At 40.9% G+C, this 17,875-nt stretch overlaps 1 protein-coding gene across 1 annotated transcript in view; it reads right to left on the reverse strand.

Annotated features, from left to right (window-relative positions):
• Positions 1–17,875, reverse strand: part of LOC122920408 (single-stranded DNA-binding protein 3-like) — a 443,360-nt gene that overhangs the window by 316,141 nt on the left and 109,344 nt on the right. The window contains exon 3 of the mRNA XM_044269882.1: positions 4,680–4,741. Coding sequence (XP_044125817.1) covers positions 4,680–4,741 — 62 coding nt within the window. The remainder of the gene's footprint in view (positions 1–4,679; positions 4,742–17,875) is intronic.

Below are 17,875 nucleotides of genomic sequence, written 5' to 3' on the forward strand. Positions count from 1 at the left end.
GAGAGTGAGGAGGGGTGGGTAGCTCATGGGATACACAGAAGAATACTTTATACATCCCTCATTATTTGGGAAATAATAAGAGCAATGGAAAGGAGAAAATTAAAGGAGCCATTGGAATAGGATATTTGTTGTACATTATACATTAATATTTCTTTGAGGCTGTTCATAAGACTATACTTAGCGGGCAAACAATGCAAAGCATAAAATAATGATTTTCTAACCAATTATACAGGCATCCTCAAACTGCGGCCCTCCAGCTGTTGTAAAACTACAACTCCCACAATGCCCTGCTCTAGGCGGATACCTGTAGGCTGTTCGGGCATGCTGGGAGTTGTAGTTTTGCAACTGCTGGAGGGCCGCCGTTTGAGGATGCCTGAATTATAAGATTTATAGTTGTAAATAAGCATCCAAGCAACCAGTAGGTTTGGTTATTTTACAATACTTTACAGTCCTGCACATGTTCACAATATAGGATATTCCATGAAAGTCCGATCTCTAGCCAGTGGCATAACTATAAATGACTGGTCCCCAAAGCAAATTTTTGAAAGTGGCCCCCCTCAGCAACTTCTTTGCAACCCCCTACCCCAGTGCAATCTTTACTCCTGCGGTCATCAAGATTGCTCTACCTGAAGAGGCCCAGCAGCTGCTCTGCTTGTTTCCTACACGTATATACTGTGTCATGTCATTGTATATGTTGTCCCTGTATATATTGCTGTATTATATATTACTGTTGAGGGGGCTCTGACAATAAAATATTTTAGTCCTCTTCCTAGGTGGGCCCCAACTAAGTTTGGCCCCCAAAGCAGCTGCTTTCCCTATAGCTACAAGGACCCTCACCAACCCCATTAGTACAGGTTGTGTTCCCTATAACCAGGAGCTAGGTGACCACTACATGTTAGTCTATGGGAGATATACAAGCAACCAGCAATCAGAATTTTATGGTTAATCCAGTGGATATATGACATAATCTGATATCCACTGGGAAAGAAAACACTATGGAATAGATGGGTTTTTTAGAATAAACTTTCTTTAACTGCAGCATGTGAATGGGGCTTAGCTGCAGTACAAGGCACAAACCATGAGCAAGAAAGGTGTTGTTTCTGCGGGAAAAAGCCACATATTTTTACTCATAAAACCTTTTTAAAGTCTCTCGCTTTCAGGATAGAGGGTTCATATCAGTAGTAAAACCTACTGTATAAAAAAAAATCCACTAATATAGATTAGCAGACTGTATTTTACCTACATGATTGCAGGTATGGTACCATCACTACAGCCAGTTGTAAAATAAATATTAGTTATAATCATTTGATCTTACATTGCGGATGGCAAAAATGCCTCATATCAAGCAGAAATGTGAGCTTTATATTATGAATGGTTTCCCAGGCGTGTGGTAAGTGACCTCCACTGATGACAAGGTAGTACTATAAAGAGACTCATTTAGGGAGGTCAGAGAATAGAAGAATAGCAAATTGTAGCAAATGAGATGGCATTGCGGATTGTCAGGTTACTAGAGCCGAGCTCGCCTCAAACACTACGTGGTTGTACCTCACTGGACCCGCTATGTATGAGCTCTACAAAGGAATGCGCTGGAGCAAATGACTGAGGCTGCCAGGCTGTTCTCCAGCACAGCAAGAGAATTACAGACCTACAGCAAACCCCCCTCCCGTGTGTTTAGCAGTCAGCTTTTCAGCCAATGATAGTGATTGCTAGGGCAACTTAAGAGAAAATCACGACACCATGTAATATTAGATACCTGGTACTAACTCAGGTATTACACAAAAGGTCACATGACTCACAATAATTACTCATTGCTCTGGCTACTCGTGATTTTAATTAGATCTAACTTTATCCTTAAAGGGATTGTAAAGGATCAGAAAAACATGTCTGCTTTCTTTCAAAAACAGTGCACGCCTATCTACAGGATGTATCTGGCATTACACCTGGGTTCCATCCAAGTGACTAGGACTGAGCTGCAATACCACATACTACCCGTGGACAGGAGTGGCACTGTTTCTGAAAGACAGCAGACATGTTTCTCTAATCATGGAACACTCCAGGCAAAACTTATAACCCTGTCTGCAGGGTCTGAGGTTGAAGTGCAAACAATACCAAAGAAAGAATCCTGGTCATCAAATCCCACCAGGTGCACCCATAGGCATACCACAAAGAATTTATCAGTTTTGTTTGGACTGTACTTTTGAAAGACCTTTAAAAAAAAAAATATGTAAATATCTGTGTGGTCAACACTTAACAATAAAATAAATTCTTTAAATATATTTTAAACATAAAAATGTGATTTAAACAATAGGCCATTTTCTGATGACACGTTCCCTTTAACCCTACAAGGACGTTTCTGAACATCCTTGCAGAGTTAACAGCCACACAGAGATTGTGCAGCTGTAGTAGAAGGGAGTCTGCTGTGAGTGACAGCTGGGCTTTCCATAGAGAAACAGGATTTTTTTTTTACCATCTCTACCTTCTTCATCACTGTATACACAGTGTTCAATGGATGCTGTGTAGACAGATCATGAAGTAGCACTGCTGCTTCCTGCTCAGGTCCTCAGGTCTTAGCAGACCCAGATCAGCTGTGTAATGAGACTCAATGGCCTTATACAACCATTCTGGTGGTTGTATTCCTGTATTGCTGTACCTGGAGCGAATATTTCAGCTCCAGTTAAGGGAGAAATCAGCAATTTAAAACATTTAAATAATACAAAAAAATGCACCAATACATGCCACAGCACAGCTTCTATCCCTGCCCCCAGCAACTCTAAACTATACATCTCCTTACATCAAAATGAATCATGAAAAGGAGACATTATATAAAAAACATTATTGTAGCTGCACTTTGTGCCATTAGAAAAAAAAATTGGAAAACATTTTTACATGTATGAAAAAAAACTTTAAATTAAAATTACATAAAAATAAATCCTCATGTAGCACAGAAAAAAAAGGTACAAAAATGACTTGAATAACCGAATGGAAAAAAATGTTCTTTCAAAAATGCATCTTTTCTAGAAGGAGGGTACATAGTCTGGTCTTAAACCAATAATTACACAGGGTTTATTTGTATTCTGCAAAGACGGGGACCCCTAAATATGTATAGGTAATGCATATACATTGCAGTAAGTCGCTTCATTTCTTTGATTTGAAAAGCATTGGAGCTACATCACAATGAAAAGCATTGGAGCTACATCACATAAAATCAACATAAGACTTTACATCACAAAAAATATAAGTACAACACAGCGTGACTACTCATTTGAGCTCTGAACTCAATTTTTCAATACTGCTCTGTGGCCACAATGATTCTTTTGGGGTCACAAAGAAAAGATCCTTAACCATATTAACCAACCGAGAGCAGATACAGCTGCCACCACATTAGGATGCCCTTTATTTTGTTATATACAGATGGTCAGTGCAAGACAGGCTGAATTACTGTCAAGCAGAATCACAGAAGACATCACAAGGACAGGATGTTCCCTGTCTAGCAAAGTCTGAACAAACAAAGGTTTGGGATTTTTGGATAAACCTAGAAAATTTGCTGACTCAACAAAACAAAAACAAAAAAAAACATAAAGACAACTTTGCAGACACAAAAGCATGATTCTTTTGAGTGGTTCCCATGATTCTCTGCTTTGCCATATTTACTGTGTAACATGCAGGTGGACACATACAGCAGAGGACCCTTGTACAACAGTATATATGGGGCGTGGTCCCCTTGCCCTCCAGCAGCTCATCACTGAACATCCCCTTTCTAGCTCTCTAACATGAAACTCATTAACTCAGTCCCCTGTATGCAATCTAATAGATAGTAGGAAGTTGCTTTTCATGGCAACCTGTGACTATGAAAATTAATCTACAGACAGCATATTATAGAGTAGGAGGAGATGAGGAGATGGATATATAGTTTTATGGGAAATGATTCAGTATAACTTGCATTTTATACATTTATATTCCTGCTCATTCTGGGCTTTGAAGTCAAGGAGGCGGTCCTATCAGTGATTGACAGCTATCTCTGTATACACAGTCATAGAAAGAAGGCTGTCAATCACTGATAGGACCGGATAGGACCACCTCCTTGACTTCAAAGTCCAGAATAAGCACAGATAGAATTGAGAAATTACAAGGTTTACTAAATCCTTTCCCATAAGAACTCTATATCAATCTGCTCAGCTCCTCCTGCTCTATAGTGTGATGCCTTCAGCTTGGACACCATGTGACAGGTTCCCTTTAAGGTGCCAGCTGCACAGGTTGCACATATAGTATGCCTGCCCCTGCATTCTCACTAATGTTGAGCCTATAACATTCCAGTGTGTTTGGCCGGCAAAAAACTGTTTTAAAAGAAACTAGTTAATCTCATACTGTAGATGTATCATTGCTGATCACTGGATACCAAATGCACAAAAAAATTTGATTCTTTTATACATATTTTTTTATTTTATTTTTTGTCATACAGTTTAGTTATATGTTGCAAGTGGTTATATGCTATAAGGTATCACATGTACAAAGCTATAGCAAAAGAGAAAGGTAAAACAAGCTCACTACTCTGTGGATACAGTACATGGTGTACAGTACGTACCTACTTTTCCCTACTAGAAGAAATCTAAAAATGCATACATTTAGTCTTACCAAGTGCAACCTCAAGCAAAGTCAAAATATAGTAAAATTACACTTACCACCACCAAGAGTGTAAAAACCCAGGAGGTTCTCCTAATGTGATATTTTTCTCCCATCGTATCTAAAAGAAAAAAAATAAGACAATATGTTAACTAGCGCACATTTTATACCATTGCACATTATACTACTGCAATACATGTCCATCCATCCCTACAGTGATAGAATTGAAATGCAACCACCTAGTGAAAATGGTGGCAAAAACATACTGGCCTAATTTTACTAATGTGAGTGGACCTATGTTGTAAACTTTGCGGCTTAAAGGGGTATTAACATCCCAGACTCTGATGGCATATTGCTACAATATGCCATCAATGATAGATAGAAGCAGGTCCCACATGTGGGACTGGCACCTATTTCCAACGGGCCCCTGAAGTGTACAGAGAGGCGCCTGCATGGCCACCCACTGTTCACTGCTATGGGAGTCCTATAGCAGTGAATAGAGAGATGGCCATCCCATGCACAGTGCACTCCATTCACTTTGGGGGCCATGGTCTGGAGATTGGAGCAGGTTCTAGAGGTGGGACCAGGATCTATCAGACACTAATGGTATATCCTAGCGATATGCCAATCAATCTCCGAGTTGGGAATACTCCTTTAATAGAAGAGGAGCATGGCTTAACAGAAAGTGTCGGACTGTACCAGATTCTGGCACAATAATGTATCCCTAATGCAACAAATTGGGGCTTTACAGCCAATCATTTACCAAAAGTTTCAATTTTGTATCCAATGAACATGCATGAACATGACTAAGCATATGTCCATTATAGATTGAACAGAACATTTGCTCCTATGGGCCCAAGGAACCCTAGTCTGACATTGAGTATGGCCTCAAAGGCAATATTTTGCTCCAAGACTGTTCCACAATTCTGGTATAAAATTCTGTCTTAAACTAAGCCAACCAATAGTTAGTATAAAGTTAGACAAAAGTGTCTATCTATACACAATATTTATCATCCAACCCTGTGATAAATCTTGTAATCGGCAGAAGTATTACACAGGCAGATAATCGCTAACGAGCGTTCATACGAACGCTTGTTAGTGATGATCTAGCCAACTATGTCAAGGTCTAATGCAGCCTTAAATTCACACCATCTATAGGATAGTAAAATCTACCCCATTGTGTTTAGTACATGCCACAGAAGTGTGGCCAAAATGAAGGGTCTTTAATAACATAATAAAAATAAAAAATAAAACATACTGAACATTGGGACTCATGCAACTTCCAGTGCCACTGCTCCTTTGCCTCCCACTGGTTCTTGTTTATCTTGCTGCATTGGTGCATGCCAGTACACACGTTACATCTCCGCCAATCACTGGCTACATCAGTCTCATGCCATATGCCCATAGGGCCAGTGATTGGCCTAGGTAACCAAAGACTAGGGAAAGGCAGATGGAAGAGCCACTGGAAGCGGCGGGAGTCCAACTAGTGAATATGTTTTTTTTGTTATGTTATTACAATCTTTATCTTTCATAAAATATTTCTAAAGCCAGTTTCACATTTCAGTTGTGTCCGGCCAGCTACTTTAGGCCAGGAGTGGGATACCTCTGATAACTATGAATTTGACTTCAGTGCACAGATCCAGTGTCTATCCACTGATGGTGCGGGACAGAAAAGCTGAGAATGCTGCATTTTTCTGCCTGATGCTATTTGGCATCCGGCATGCATCGGATGTATGAGGAGAATCCCATAGAAAACTATGGGATCAGTTCTGTCTTGAGTTCCCTACAGCATTTTCTACTACATGCTGAAGGGGAACTGAATCAGATCACGGGACATATGTGAAGGGAGCCTGTGAAATGTTATCTCATGACAAAAGCCACTGAAAAACAAGAACATTTTCTTGCCATAGTTTACTGAACACATTAACCATTTCTTTTAATTCTGCTACATCATTAAAAAAAACATTATTGTGGTTTACATTACTTTATATTTAAGGGTGGTTTCACACATAGCTTTTTTTTTCTTTTTTTATTATTCTGCATTTTTGGTGCTTTTTTGTAGCATTTTCATGCAACAATCTAGCAGATTTATGCGATTGTCAGGAAGGCAGCGTTCCTTCCCAACAATCTACTGATCGCTAGCCTAGTTAGACCGGTGTATTTACATGTGCCAATCTCCTCCAGCTCCTCCAGTTAATGCCATCGCTTTCCCCCATACTGCCTCATTGTTTCCCGGCAGCAGATCGTGTTTACAGTGTTTTTTAGTGTTTTTTTTCCTCCCACTTGCTGCACTGTTTGGAGATTTTATCTCTCAGACATCCATTGTTTTTTTGGGCACGGCTTAAAAAAGAAACAAGTAGCAATGTTTTTTTTTTTTTTTTTTTTCATACTGATCCACGTAGGAAGGGACATCAGAGGGGTGTCCATACTATTCTTCAGAAAAACAGGTTTTGCCATAAAAAAAATGAACATACTCAAACACACTATTCATGACAACATGCTATTGAAAACAGTACTGAAGTGGCACTAATTATGACTCCACTGTCTAAAAAACTAAATTGTTAAACTTTTCACTGCACAGAAAGTGAAAACAAAATCCAAAACGTTGCTAGAACACAGCCGAAATGTTTTGAGCATCTGGATGTAAACAAGAATATTCTCATTCAACTACAGCAAGCAAAGGTCTTGAAAATAATGAGAAATCAAAAGTATTTTAAAAAGGTTTATACATTTTATTATATATAGCAATAGAGCTACATTTTAATTTAGTCAGAAAACCCCTTTTAATGAAAAAATAAACTTGAAATGTAAACATTTTATCTATTCCCTGATTTAACTATCAAGTGAAAAACCACAAAATCTGAAATGAAGTTTTAGAAGTCTGGTCCTTTCTTCAGCTTTTTCTTTCTACTTGTATCACAAGGATAATGGAGTCTTTATGCTAGCTAAAAGTAGGTAATAAGGAAAGTAATGCAGTTGTCCTATGGCTGCTGATCTGCACAGGTCCCTGCTGCGAGTACAAGTGTTATGAGCAGGTAATGTTAGCTTGGAATGGCAGCACTCTGCTGGGTTTCACACCTATTACTTCCCTCATACAAAGTGGGAATTAGACACTTCTGCTACATACGGCACTTAAATATTACAGGTAGAGCAGAGTGCTTCGCATCACAACAGAGTAAGGATGGGTTCACATCAGCGTTATGTGTGTTCCGTTATGGCTTTCCGTTATAACATGGTCATAACGGAAAATAACGGGATCCTTAAGACAGAAGTCAAAATGGAAGTCTTTAAGAGGTATTCCGTTTTAATCCTTCATAATACAAGTCTATGGGCAGTAGGGGTGGGCGATATAGACGATATACGATATAAACTATATAAATTTGGCCAAAAATAGAGATTTTGTTTATATTGTCATATTGCGGTAGAACATGGCTTACGCCGTTCTTGGCGCGCACCATGTGATCCTGAGTCGGCACAGTGGAGAAGGATGGAGTCCCTCCCTCCCCACTGTTTGCGACTGCCGCTGACCACCAATGAGAACAGAGGAGGAGTCGAGGGCCTGTGGCCACTGCGCCACCAATTAGAACAGAGAGGAGGAGGACGGGAGGGACTGTGGCCACTGCGCCACCAATGAGAACAGAGAGGAGGAGGGGAGGGACTGTGGCCACTGCGCCACCAATGAATATAGTTAATATGCCTGAATACAAACGTAGCCTGCATATGCCGTCCATATCCCATACCCGGCCTCTATGACTGCATACTGTGATCCAGGCATATTAACTATATTCATTGGTGGCGCAGTGGCCACAGTCCCTCCCTTCTACTCCCCCTCTTTTAAGTATTATATTAATTGCGGGCCCCCCCTCCACACGATTAAATCATTGGTGCCAGTGGCCCCAGGGTGGCAGCTTCTGATCAGAGCCCCAGCAGTGTAATCGCGGGCTCCGATTATTTACTATGGCAGCCAGGACACTACTGAAGCCCTGGCTGCCATGGTCGACTCCCTGCTGCTGTGTTTACTATGCACAGGGCAGCAGGGAGAGTGTGAAGTCCTATTTACCCTTATAGAGCTCTATTAGGGTGAATAGGACAAGGGTTCTAGCCCCTAAGGAGACTAATAGTTATTCAATAAAAAGTTTTTAAAAAAAGTTTACCCCCGCAAAATATTTAATATATTGCGATATGTATCGCATATCGCACATGCTTAAAATTATATCGCAATATAGATTTTAGGCCATACCGCCCACCCCTAATGGGCAGCATAACAGATCCATTATGCAGGAGTCTAGTCCTGCATAACGGAAACCAGGATGGATCCGTTATGCTTCCCATCGACTTGTATCATGTCGAAATCCAAACAGAAGCCTTTACTTTCCGTAAGGCTATGGGAATCATAACGGATCCATCTGGTTCCCGTTATGCAGAACAGACAAAAAAGTCCTGTCGACAGGACTTTGTTTTCCGTCTTGCATAACGGGAACCAGATGGATCCATTATGATTCCCATAGACTTCTATTATGACAGATCAAAATGGAATGCCTCATAAAGGCTTCCATCTTATGGATTCTGTTATTTTCCGTTATAACCATGTTATAACAGAAAGCCATAACGGAATACATAACACTGATGTGAGCAGTTACCATTGTAGTGATCCCCAGTAACATTCATCAGCTGAACACTGCTTCCCCCCAAAAATAAAATCAGCCTGGAAATCATAGTTAGGGTTCGAGCACACAGCGAGGTTGTGGGGCAGCTGTGCTAATATTTGAGTACCGCACGGCCAAAAGGGTTGCAGTGTCCTATAATTAAACTAATGAATACACTGTTCAGTGGGTCCGTATTGTTAATGGCCACACAGCACCTTCAATATTCTGTGTCCACTAACAAATTAATGTAATTTTTTTTCAAACTAAAGCTCATTATTTTTCAAATAGCTGACTAGCTGAGACATTTGGAGATCACATGATGGCCGGGTCCAAGAGAGGAAGAAACTCTATTCACTGCATAACACTCATTGAGCGACATGCGCCAAGGAAAGGTGAAGGCAGAAGAGGTTATAAACCACTTCTGGCTTTGGCTCAAAAAATTGCATCAAAAACGAACACAAAAACTACATGTGTAATTCCAGCTCAGATTTGGTTTCTAGACAGTTCTTTGTCAAGGTTAATGTAAGTTAACCCTCAGAGTGAACATTTCAAATAAACACTGGAATTTCTCCAATATACTGTATATGTTTAACATAACCATAAACTTCCAAGCAAACATAAGTCAAAAGAGAGTCCTTCTAGCATGTATTTCTCTGGCTAATTATCAGTTCTCCAACAATCTACCTATATCTAATACCTGAGGGTATGATCACACAGTAGCTAAATCAATAGCTGAAAACAGGTAATTTTGGTGTCAGATGTATAATTGTGTGGTGGTTTAAGAGGAGTTTTTACAAACATTTTAATTTTTAGGGTAAGTTCACTGTACTTTTGAAGGTTTCTACCTAACATTTTTAGATATAGGATGCACAGAACATCTTGACTTGCACCATCCAAGGATGTGGTATGGGTATGGTTGTACAGTGGTGCTTGAAAGTTTGTGAGGTCCATGATACAGTACACTCCCAAAAACTTGTTGGGACAATAGGTCCCTGTTCTTTAAATAAACACTCACACCTGTCATCCTATTGACTGGAAACACCTAACTCCAATCTGACATTCATATCTGTTAGACTTAAGGGTTCATATAGTTTTGCTACTCAGACATGTGATACTGGATCATTTTCCTCAACAAATAAATGACCAAGTCTAATATTTTTAACTAATTTGATTTGGTTATCGTTATCTACTTTTAGGACTTGTGTGAAAATCTGATCTAGTTCTAGGTCAAATTTATGCAGACATATAGAATATTCAGAAGGGTTCACAAACTTTCAAGCACTTCTGTTTATTACACCAAAAAGCTTATTCTTGGAGTCACATTTTCATGGTACGAGTCATTTTCTTAGACCTAGAAATTTATTTTGTAATTCTTGTAGTCCACAGATAAAATGTTAAGGTATACAGTCGTGGCCAAAAGTTTTGAGAATTACATAAATATTGGAAATTGGAAAAGTTGCTGCTTAAGTTTTTATAATAGCAATTTGCATATACTCCAGAATGTTATGAAGAGTGATCAGATGAATTGCATAGTCCTTCTTTGCCATGAAAATTAACTTAATCCCCCAAAAAACTTCCCACTGCATTTCATTGCTGTCATTAAAGGACCTGCTGAGATCATTTCAGTAATTGTCTTGTTAACTCAGGTGAGAATGTTTATGAGCACAAGGCTGGAGATCATTATGTCAGGCTGATTGGGTTAAAATGGCAGACCTGACTTGTTAAAAGGAGGGTGATGCTTGGAATCATTGTCCTTCCATTGTTAACCATGGTGACCTGCAAAGAAACGCATGCAGCCATCATTGCGTTGCATAAAAATGGCTTCACAGGCAAGGATTCAAGGAAAGATGTCCAATTCTTGTTAAGAAGGCTTCAGGGCGTCCAAGAAAGTCCAGCAAGTGCCAGGATCGTCTCCTAAAGAGGATTCAGCTGTGGGATCGGAGTGCCACCAGTGCAGAGCTTGCTCAGGAATGGCAGCAGGCAGGTGTGAGCGCATCTGCACGCACAGTGAGGCAAAGACTTTTGGAAGCTGGCCTGGTGTCAAGAAGGGCAGCAAAGAATCCACTTCTCTCCAAAAAAAAAACATCAGGGACCGATTGATGTTCTGCAGAAAATATGGTGAATGGACTGCTGAGGACTGGGGTAAAGTCATATTCTCCGATAAAGCCTCTTTCCAATTGTTTGGGACATCAGGAAAGAGGCTTGTCCGGAGAAAAAAAGGTGAGCACTACCATCAGTCCTGTGTCATGCCAACAGTAAAGCATCCTGAGACCATTTATGTGTGGGGTTGCTTCTCATCCAAAGGGAGTGGGCTCACTCACAATTTTGCCCAAAAACACAGCCATGAATAAAGAATGGTACCAAAACACCATCCAACAGCAACTTCTTCCAACTATCCAACAACAGTTTGGTGAAGAACAATGCATTTTTCAGCATGATGGAGCACTGGGCCATAAGGCAAAAGTGATAACTAAGTGGCTCGGGGACCAAAACGTTGACATTTTGGGTCCATGGCCTGGAAACTCCCAGATCTTAATCCCATTGAGAACTTGTGGTCAATCCTCAAGAGGCGGGTGGACAAACAAAAACCCACTAATTCTGACAAACTGCAAGAAGTGATTATGAAAGAATGGGTTGCTATCAGTCAGGAATTGGCCCAGAAGTTGATTGAGAGCATGCCCAGTCGAATTGCAGAGGTCCTGAAAAAGAAGGGCCAACACCGCAAATACTGACTCTTTGCATAAATGTCATGTAATTGTCGATAAAAGTTGAAACGTATGAAGTGCGTGTAATTCTATTTCACTACATCACAGAAACAACTGAAACAAAGATCTAAAAGCAGTTTAGCAGCAAACTTTGTGAAAACTAATATTTGTGTCATTCTCAAGACATTTGGCCATGACTGTAGACATGTATAAATCTACATGCACACACAAGTCCATACACACAGTGTACAGTTCCACAGGTAACAGCAGTTAGCCATCAAAGTTTGGAACATACAGACTAACATGTGGACACAGATTATGTGTACCCAGTACAGACAAGGTTAATACAAGGCACTTGCTAATGTATTGTGATTGCCCATATTGTCTCCTTTGCTGGCTTGATTCATTTCTCCATCATATTATACACTGCTCCTTTCCAGGGGATATGACCACCGCTGCACAGAACTGAGCTGGTAACAAAGGGGGGGGGGGGGGGGGGGCGGGGGTGCTGCGCATGCGTGCCTCTGAGCATGCCCACGTTCCTGGCTTCAAAAATCTGTGCGGAATATACACTATGTACATGTGCTCTGTATTGAAGGGTACAGATCACTTCAGGGACCACATTTTTCATAGCGAGCAGCACAAAATTTTAACACTAGTTATGCTCCAATATTTTAACCTTTAAAAAGAACTATAACATCTTTAAGTATTTGGGGTCAAATTTCCCCCCCTTACAAACTTTTATAATACACTAGAAACAAGTACTCGATACAGTAATGTGTTCTGATCCCCTTTAAAAATATAAACACCTGTACCCAAATTCTAACAAAATAGAGCACACTCTCCTTCACATTAGCAGCTGCTAGCTCTCGTTCCTGCCAACGTCAATGAAGTAGTTTTATTACTCAGAAAGACGATAAACATGTACTTTCCTAAGGTCCGGGAGGTCTTAGCACCACTTGTTTGTCTCATAAAGTTCTGCAGTTTGCAATGAGCTGACCTTCCTCACTCAGTAAAACCCTGCAGAAAGGATACTGTATTTTTCGCCCCATAAGACGCAATTTCTTTCCACCCAAACTGTGTCTTATGGGGCAAATACTAATGAGCGCTTCCATTATGGAAGCGCTCATTAGTACCAGAGAACCAGGAAGCGATGAAGGCTCTGTACTCACCGCTTCCTGGTCCTCGGCTGTCAGCTGTGCAGTAGCTGCACACAGCGGGAGGGTGCTCTGTGACCTCACACTGTATGCGCCAGTTCACAGCACAGCCGACAGCAGGAGGAAGAGGATCGCGCTGGAGGAGAGGAGCAGCGGCGTGCAGTAGCAGGAGAGATAAGTGGTTTATTTATTTTGTGATCTGAGGCTGGGGGCTGCTGAAAAATGGCTGGGGGGCTGCTGAATAATGGCTGAGGTCTGGTTATATATATGACTCGGGGCTGATTATACATATATATATGACTGGGGACTGATTATATATATATGACTAGGGGCTGATTACATATGACTGGGGTCTGATTATATATATATATGTGACTGGGTGCTGAATACATATGGCTGGGGGCTGATCACATATGGATGGGGGCTGATATGAGGCATGGAGGACAGTGAGCTGATTAATATTGGGGGTCTGACCTGAGGTGCGTCCTCTAATACCTAGGTGCATCTTATGGGCCGGTGCGTCTTATAGAGTGAAAAATGCGGTAGTTTAGGTAAGACCATACTATCAGTATATGGTCAGATAGCAGAACTCAGCAATGCTCTATAGCAAATGTTGTTGGAAGCAAAAAAAATAAAATAGCAGGCATAAAGGGCTTGTCCAGCTGGGTTATTTTTTTTCATATACTGGGAAAAAGGGGTTAACAAAAAGAAGCATTACTCACCTAACTGGAAGAGGCAGGTCACTTCAACAACTTGTGATTGACTGAGCAAGCATCTCCAGAGTGACACACTGGAGTTAGGAAGCAGAGACCAGAGAGGAGCCAGAACGCGTCACAAAGGCAGCAGTGGGAATTGGGCAACTAAGTAACACTTTCTTTTTTTAAACACATTCTGCACTATATATATATATATATATATATATATATAGATATATACATATACACATATATACACTGCCTGTCCCCAAAAAAAAGTTGCTACCCCCCAAAAAAAAGGTCACACACTAATATTTCGTTGGACCGCCTTTGACTTGGATTACAGCACGCATTCACTGTGGCATTGTTTCGATAAGCTTCTGCAATGTCACAAGATTTATTTCCATCCGGTGTTGCATTCAATTTTCACCAAGATCTTGCACTGATAACGGTAGAGTCTGACTGCTGTGCAAAGCCTTCTCCAGCACATCCCAAAGATTCTCAATGGAGTTAAGGTCTTCACTCTGTGGTGGCCAATCCATGTGTGAAAATGATGTATCATGCTCCCTGAACCACTCTTTCACCATTTGAGCCTGATGAATCCTGGCATTGTCATCTTGGAATATGTCCGTGCCATCAGGGAAGAAAAAGATCCATTGATGGAATAACCTGGTTATTCAGTATGTTCAGGTGGTCAGCTGGCCTCATTCGTGGGAGCACAAACTGTTGCTCAACCTAGACCTGACCAACTGCAGCAACCCCAGATCATAGCACTGCCCAAACAGGCTTGTACAGTAGGCACTAGACATGATGGGTGCATCACTTCATCTGCCTCTCTTCTTACCCTGATGTGCCCATCACTCTGGAACAGGGTAAATCTTGACTCATCAGACCACATGACCTTCTTCAATTGCTCCAGAGTCCAATCTTTATGCTCCCTAGTAAATTGAAGGCTTTTTTTTATTTAATTTTTTTTGCCTCACTGATTAGTGGTTTTCTTACGGCTACACAGCTGGACAGTCCCAATCCCTTGAGTTCCCTTCGCATTGTGCGTGTGGAAATGCTCTTACTTTCACTATTAAACATAGCCCTGAGTTCTACTGTTGTTTTTCTTCAATTTGATTTCACCAAACGTTTAAGTGATAGCTGATCACAATCATTCAGGATTTTTTCCCGCCACATTTCTTCCTTGAATACAATGGGTCCCCACTATCCTTCCAGTTTTTAATAATGCGTCTGACAGTTTTAACCCAATTTGAGTAGTTTCTGCAATCTCCTTAACGTTTTCTCTGCTTAATGCATGCCAATGATTTGACCCTTCTCAAACAGACTAACATCTTTTCCATGACCACGAGATGTGTCTTTTAACATGGTTGTTAAAGAAATGAGAAGCAACTCATTGCACCAGTTGGGGTTAAATAACTTGTTGCCAGCTGAAAGATAATCGCCCATGCAGTAATTATCCAATCGGAGGCTCATAACTATTTGCTTATTTAAATCCAGGTGGCAACTTTTTTGGGGGGACAATGCGCGTTTGCAATCTAATTTTCACAAACCACGCGTTCGCATCGCACCTATTGACTTTCCTAGCAGGCGAACCTGAAAAACCTTCAGGTTATATTTGCAGCCATCAAATACACACTATAAGTGCACAATTAGTCCCACATGGACAGTGATATACAAGGAGGGGTATCATTGGCAAAAATTCCCACAAAAAATAGTATTTTAATCAGGGGCCATTTTTATGCGTCTTACAGGGAAACTCTCAAAAATGTGCCCTGTTGGAGCCTAGAAATTTTTTATTTCCTATCGGTTTGATGTATACAAATGTGCAGCACTCCACGTTTTTGTATCCTGCAGAGTCAATTTAAAAAATGCATACGTTAACGTAAAAAAATGTTCTACCATGAGACTGTACAGTGAACGGACGAAACTGTACGGCATCAGTCTGAGGCATCTGTTAACGCATACCTTTTTGGTATGCTTTAAATGGATGGAAAAAATAGGATGTGAACACAGCCCTAGTGTCAGAATAAGCACCAGTACACAACGGAGCAGCGTGGCGAAGAGTAGAGACCGACATGTACTGACAGAGCGCTACCTGGTCCTGGTGGTCAGGGATGAGGACTGTGCTTCCCAAGTATCATTTTCTACTGGGAAATACAGGGCACAGTATAATACACTAGAATAAATGCAATATAAAGATATTCGCCATACCCCTAAATAATAATACAATTAGGTGGTCATTTATTATATAGAAATATGTCTATGTTAGGCATATTTCTGAAACAGATTGTGGTGCAAAGGTCCTTAGCACCGCAATCTGCATATTTTTTCAGCTCATGCCAGGTCTAAAAAAAGGATGGCGTGGCACCCCTCAATCAGTATTTTGTGGAAGCAGGTGTATAGCACCCCTCAATCAGTATTTGGCGGAAACTGGTATATACTGGTATATAGAGCCCCTCAATCAGTATTTGGCAGAAACAGGTATATAGCACCCCTCAATCAGGATTTGGCGGAAACAGGAATATAGCACCCTTCAATAAGTATTTTGTGGAAGCAGGTGTATCGCAGCCCTCAATCAGTATTTGGTGGAGGAAGGTATATAGCAATAGCACCCCTCAAATCAGTATTTTGTGAAAGAAGGTATATAGCACCCCTCAATCAGTATTTGTCGGAAACAGGTATACGGCACCCCTCAATCAGCATTTTGTGGAAGAAGGTATATAGCACCCCTCAATCAGTATTTAGCGAGAACAGGTATATGGCACCCCTCAATCAGTATTTTGTGAAAGCAGGTGTATTGCAGCCATCAATCAGTGTTTTGTGAAAGAAGGTATATAGCAATAGCACCTATCAATCAGTATTTTCTGGAAGAAGGTATATAGCACCCCTCAATCAGTATTTAGCGAGAACAGGTATATAGCACCCCTCAATCAGGATTTGGTGGAAACAGGTATATGGCACCTCTCAATCAGTATTTTGTAGCAGCAGGTGTATTGCAGCCCTCAATCAGTATTTGGTGGAAGAAGGGATTTAGCACCCCTCAATCAGTATTTGTCAGAAACTGGTATATGGCACCCCTCAATCAGTATTTTGTGGAACCAGGTGTATCGCAGCCCTCAATCAGTATTTGGTGGAAGAAGGTATATAGCAATAGCACCCCTCAATCAGTATTTTGTAGAAGAAGGTATATGGCACCCCTCAATCAGTATTTGGCTCAATCAGTATCTGGCGGAAACCCTCAATCAGTATTTGGAGGAAACTGGTATAAAGCACCTCTCAATCTGAATATGGCGGAAACAGGCATATGGCCCCCCTCAATCAGTATTTTGTGGAAGCAGTTGTATTACAGGCCCCAATCAGTATTTGGTGGAAGAAGGTATATAGCACCCCTCAATCAGTATTTGGCAGAAACAGGTATATCGCACCCCTCATTCAGTATTTGGCCGAAACAGGTATATAGCACCCCTCAATCAGTATTTTGTGGAACCATGTGTATCACAGCCCTCAATCAGAGGGTGAACTGCATTTGGTGGAAGAAGGTATATAGCAATAGCACCCCTCAATCAGTATTTTGTGGAAGAAGGTATATGGCACCCCTCAATCAGTATTTAGTGGAAACAGGTATATAGCACCCGTCAATCAGTATTTGGCGGAAACTGGTATATAGCACCCCTCAATCAGGATTTTGTGGAAGAAGGTAAATCGCAACCCATAAGCAGTTTTTTTGGGGGGCAACAGGTATATCACACCCATTGCAATTAGTTACTCTAATAGCGTTTGTTCATCTATCTAGCTGCAGTATCGCAGCAGAACCGCACACAACTGCTGCACCATACAAATACACTATAATATAATTTCTATGTTAGAAAGTATATTATGAGTATATCACACCTCTCTATATCACATCTATCGATAGCACACCCATACCATTCCTTAAAAGGACTTTTGTGGCCCTATTAGCTAGCATTTGGTGTCCCTAACTGTCCCTGCTCCAAAATGCAACCTCTCCCTAAACTGGCAAAACACATAATGTAAAATAGCAGCCA

The sequence above is a fragment of the Bufo gargarizans genome, chromosome 1, assembly GCF_014858855.1.
Source record: "Bufo gargarizans isolate SCDJY-AF-19 chromosome 1, ASM1485885v1, whole genome shotgun sequence".
Lineage (NCBI taxonomy): Eukaryota > Metazoa > Chordata > Amphibia > Anura > Bufonidae > Bufo > Bufo gargarizans.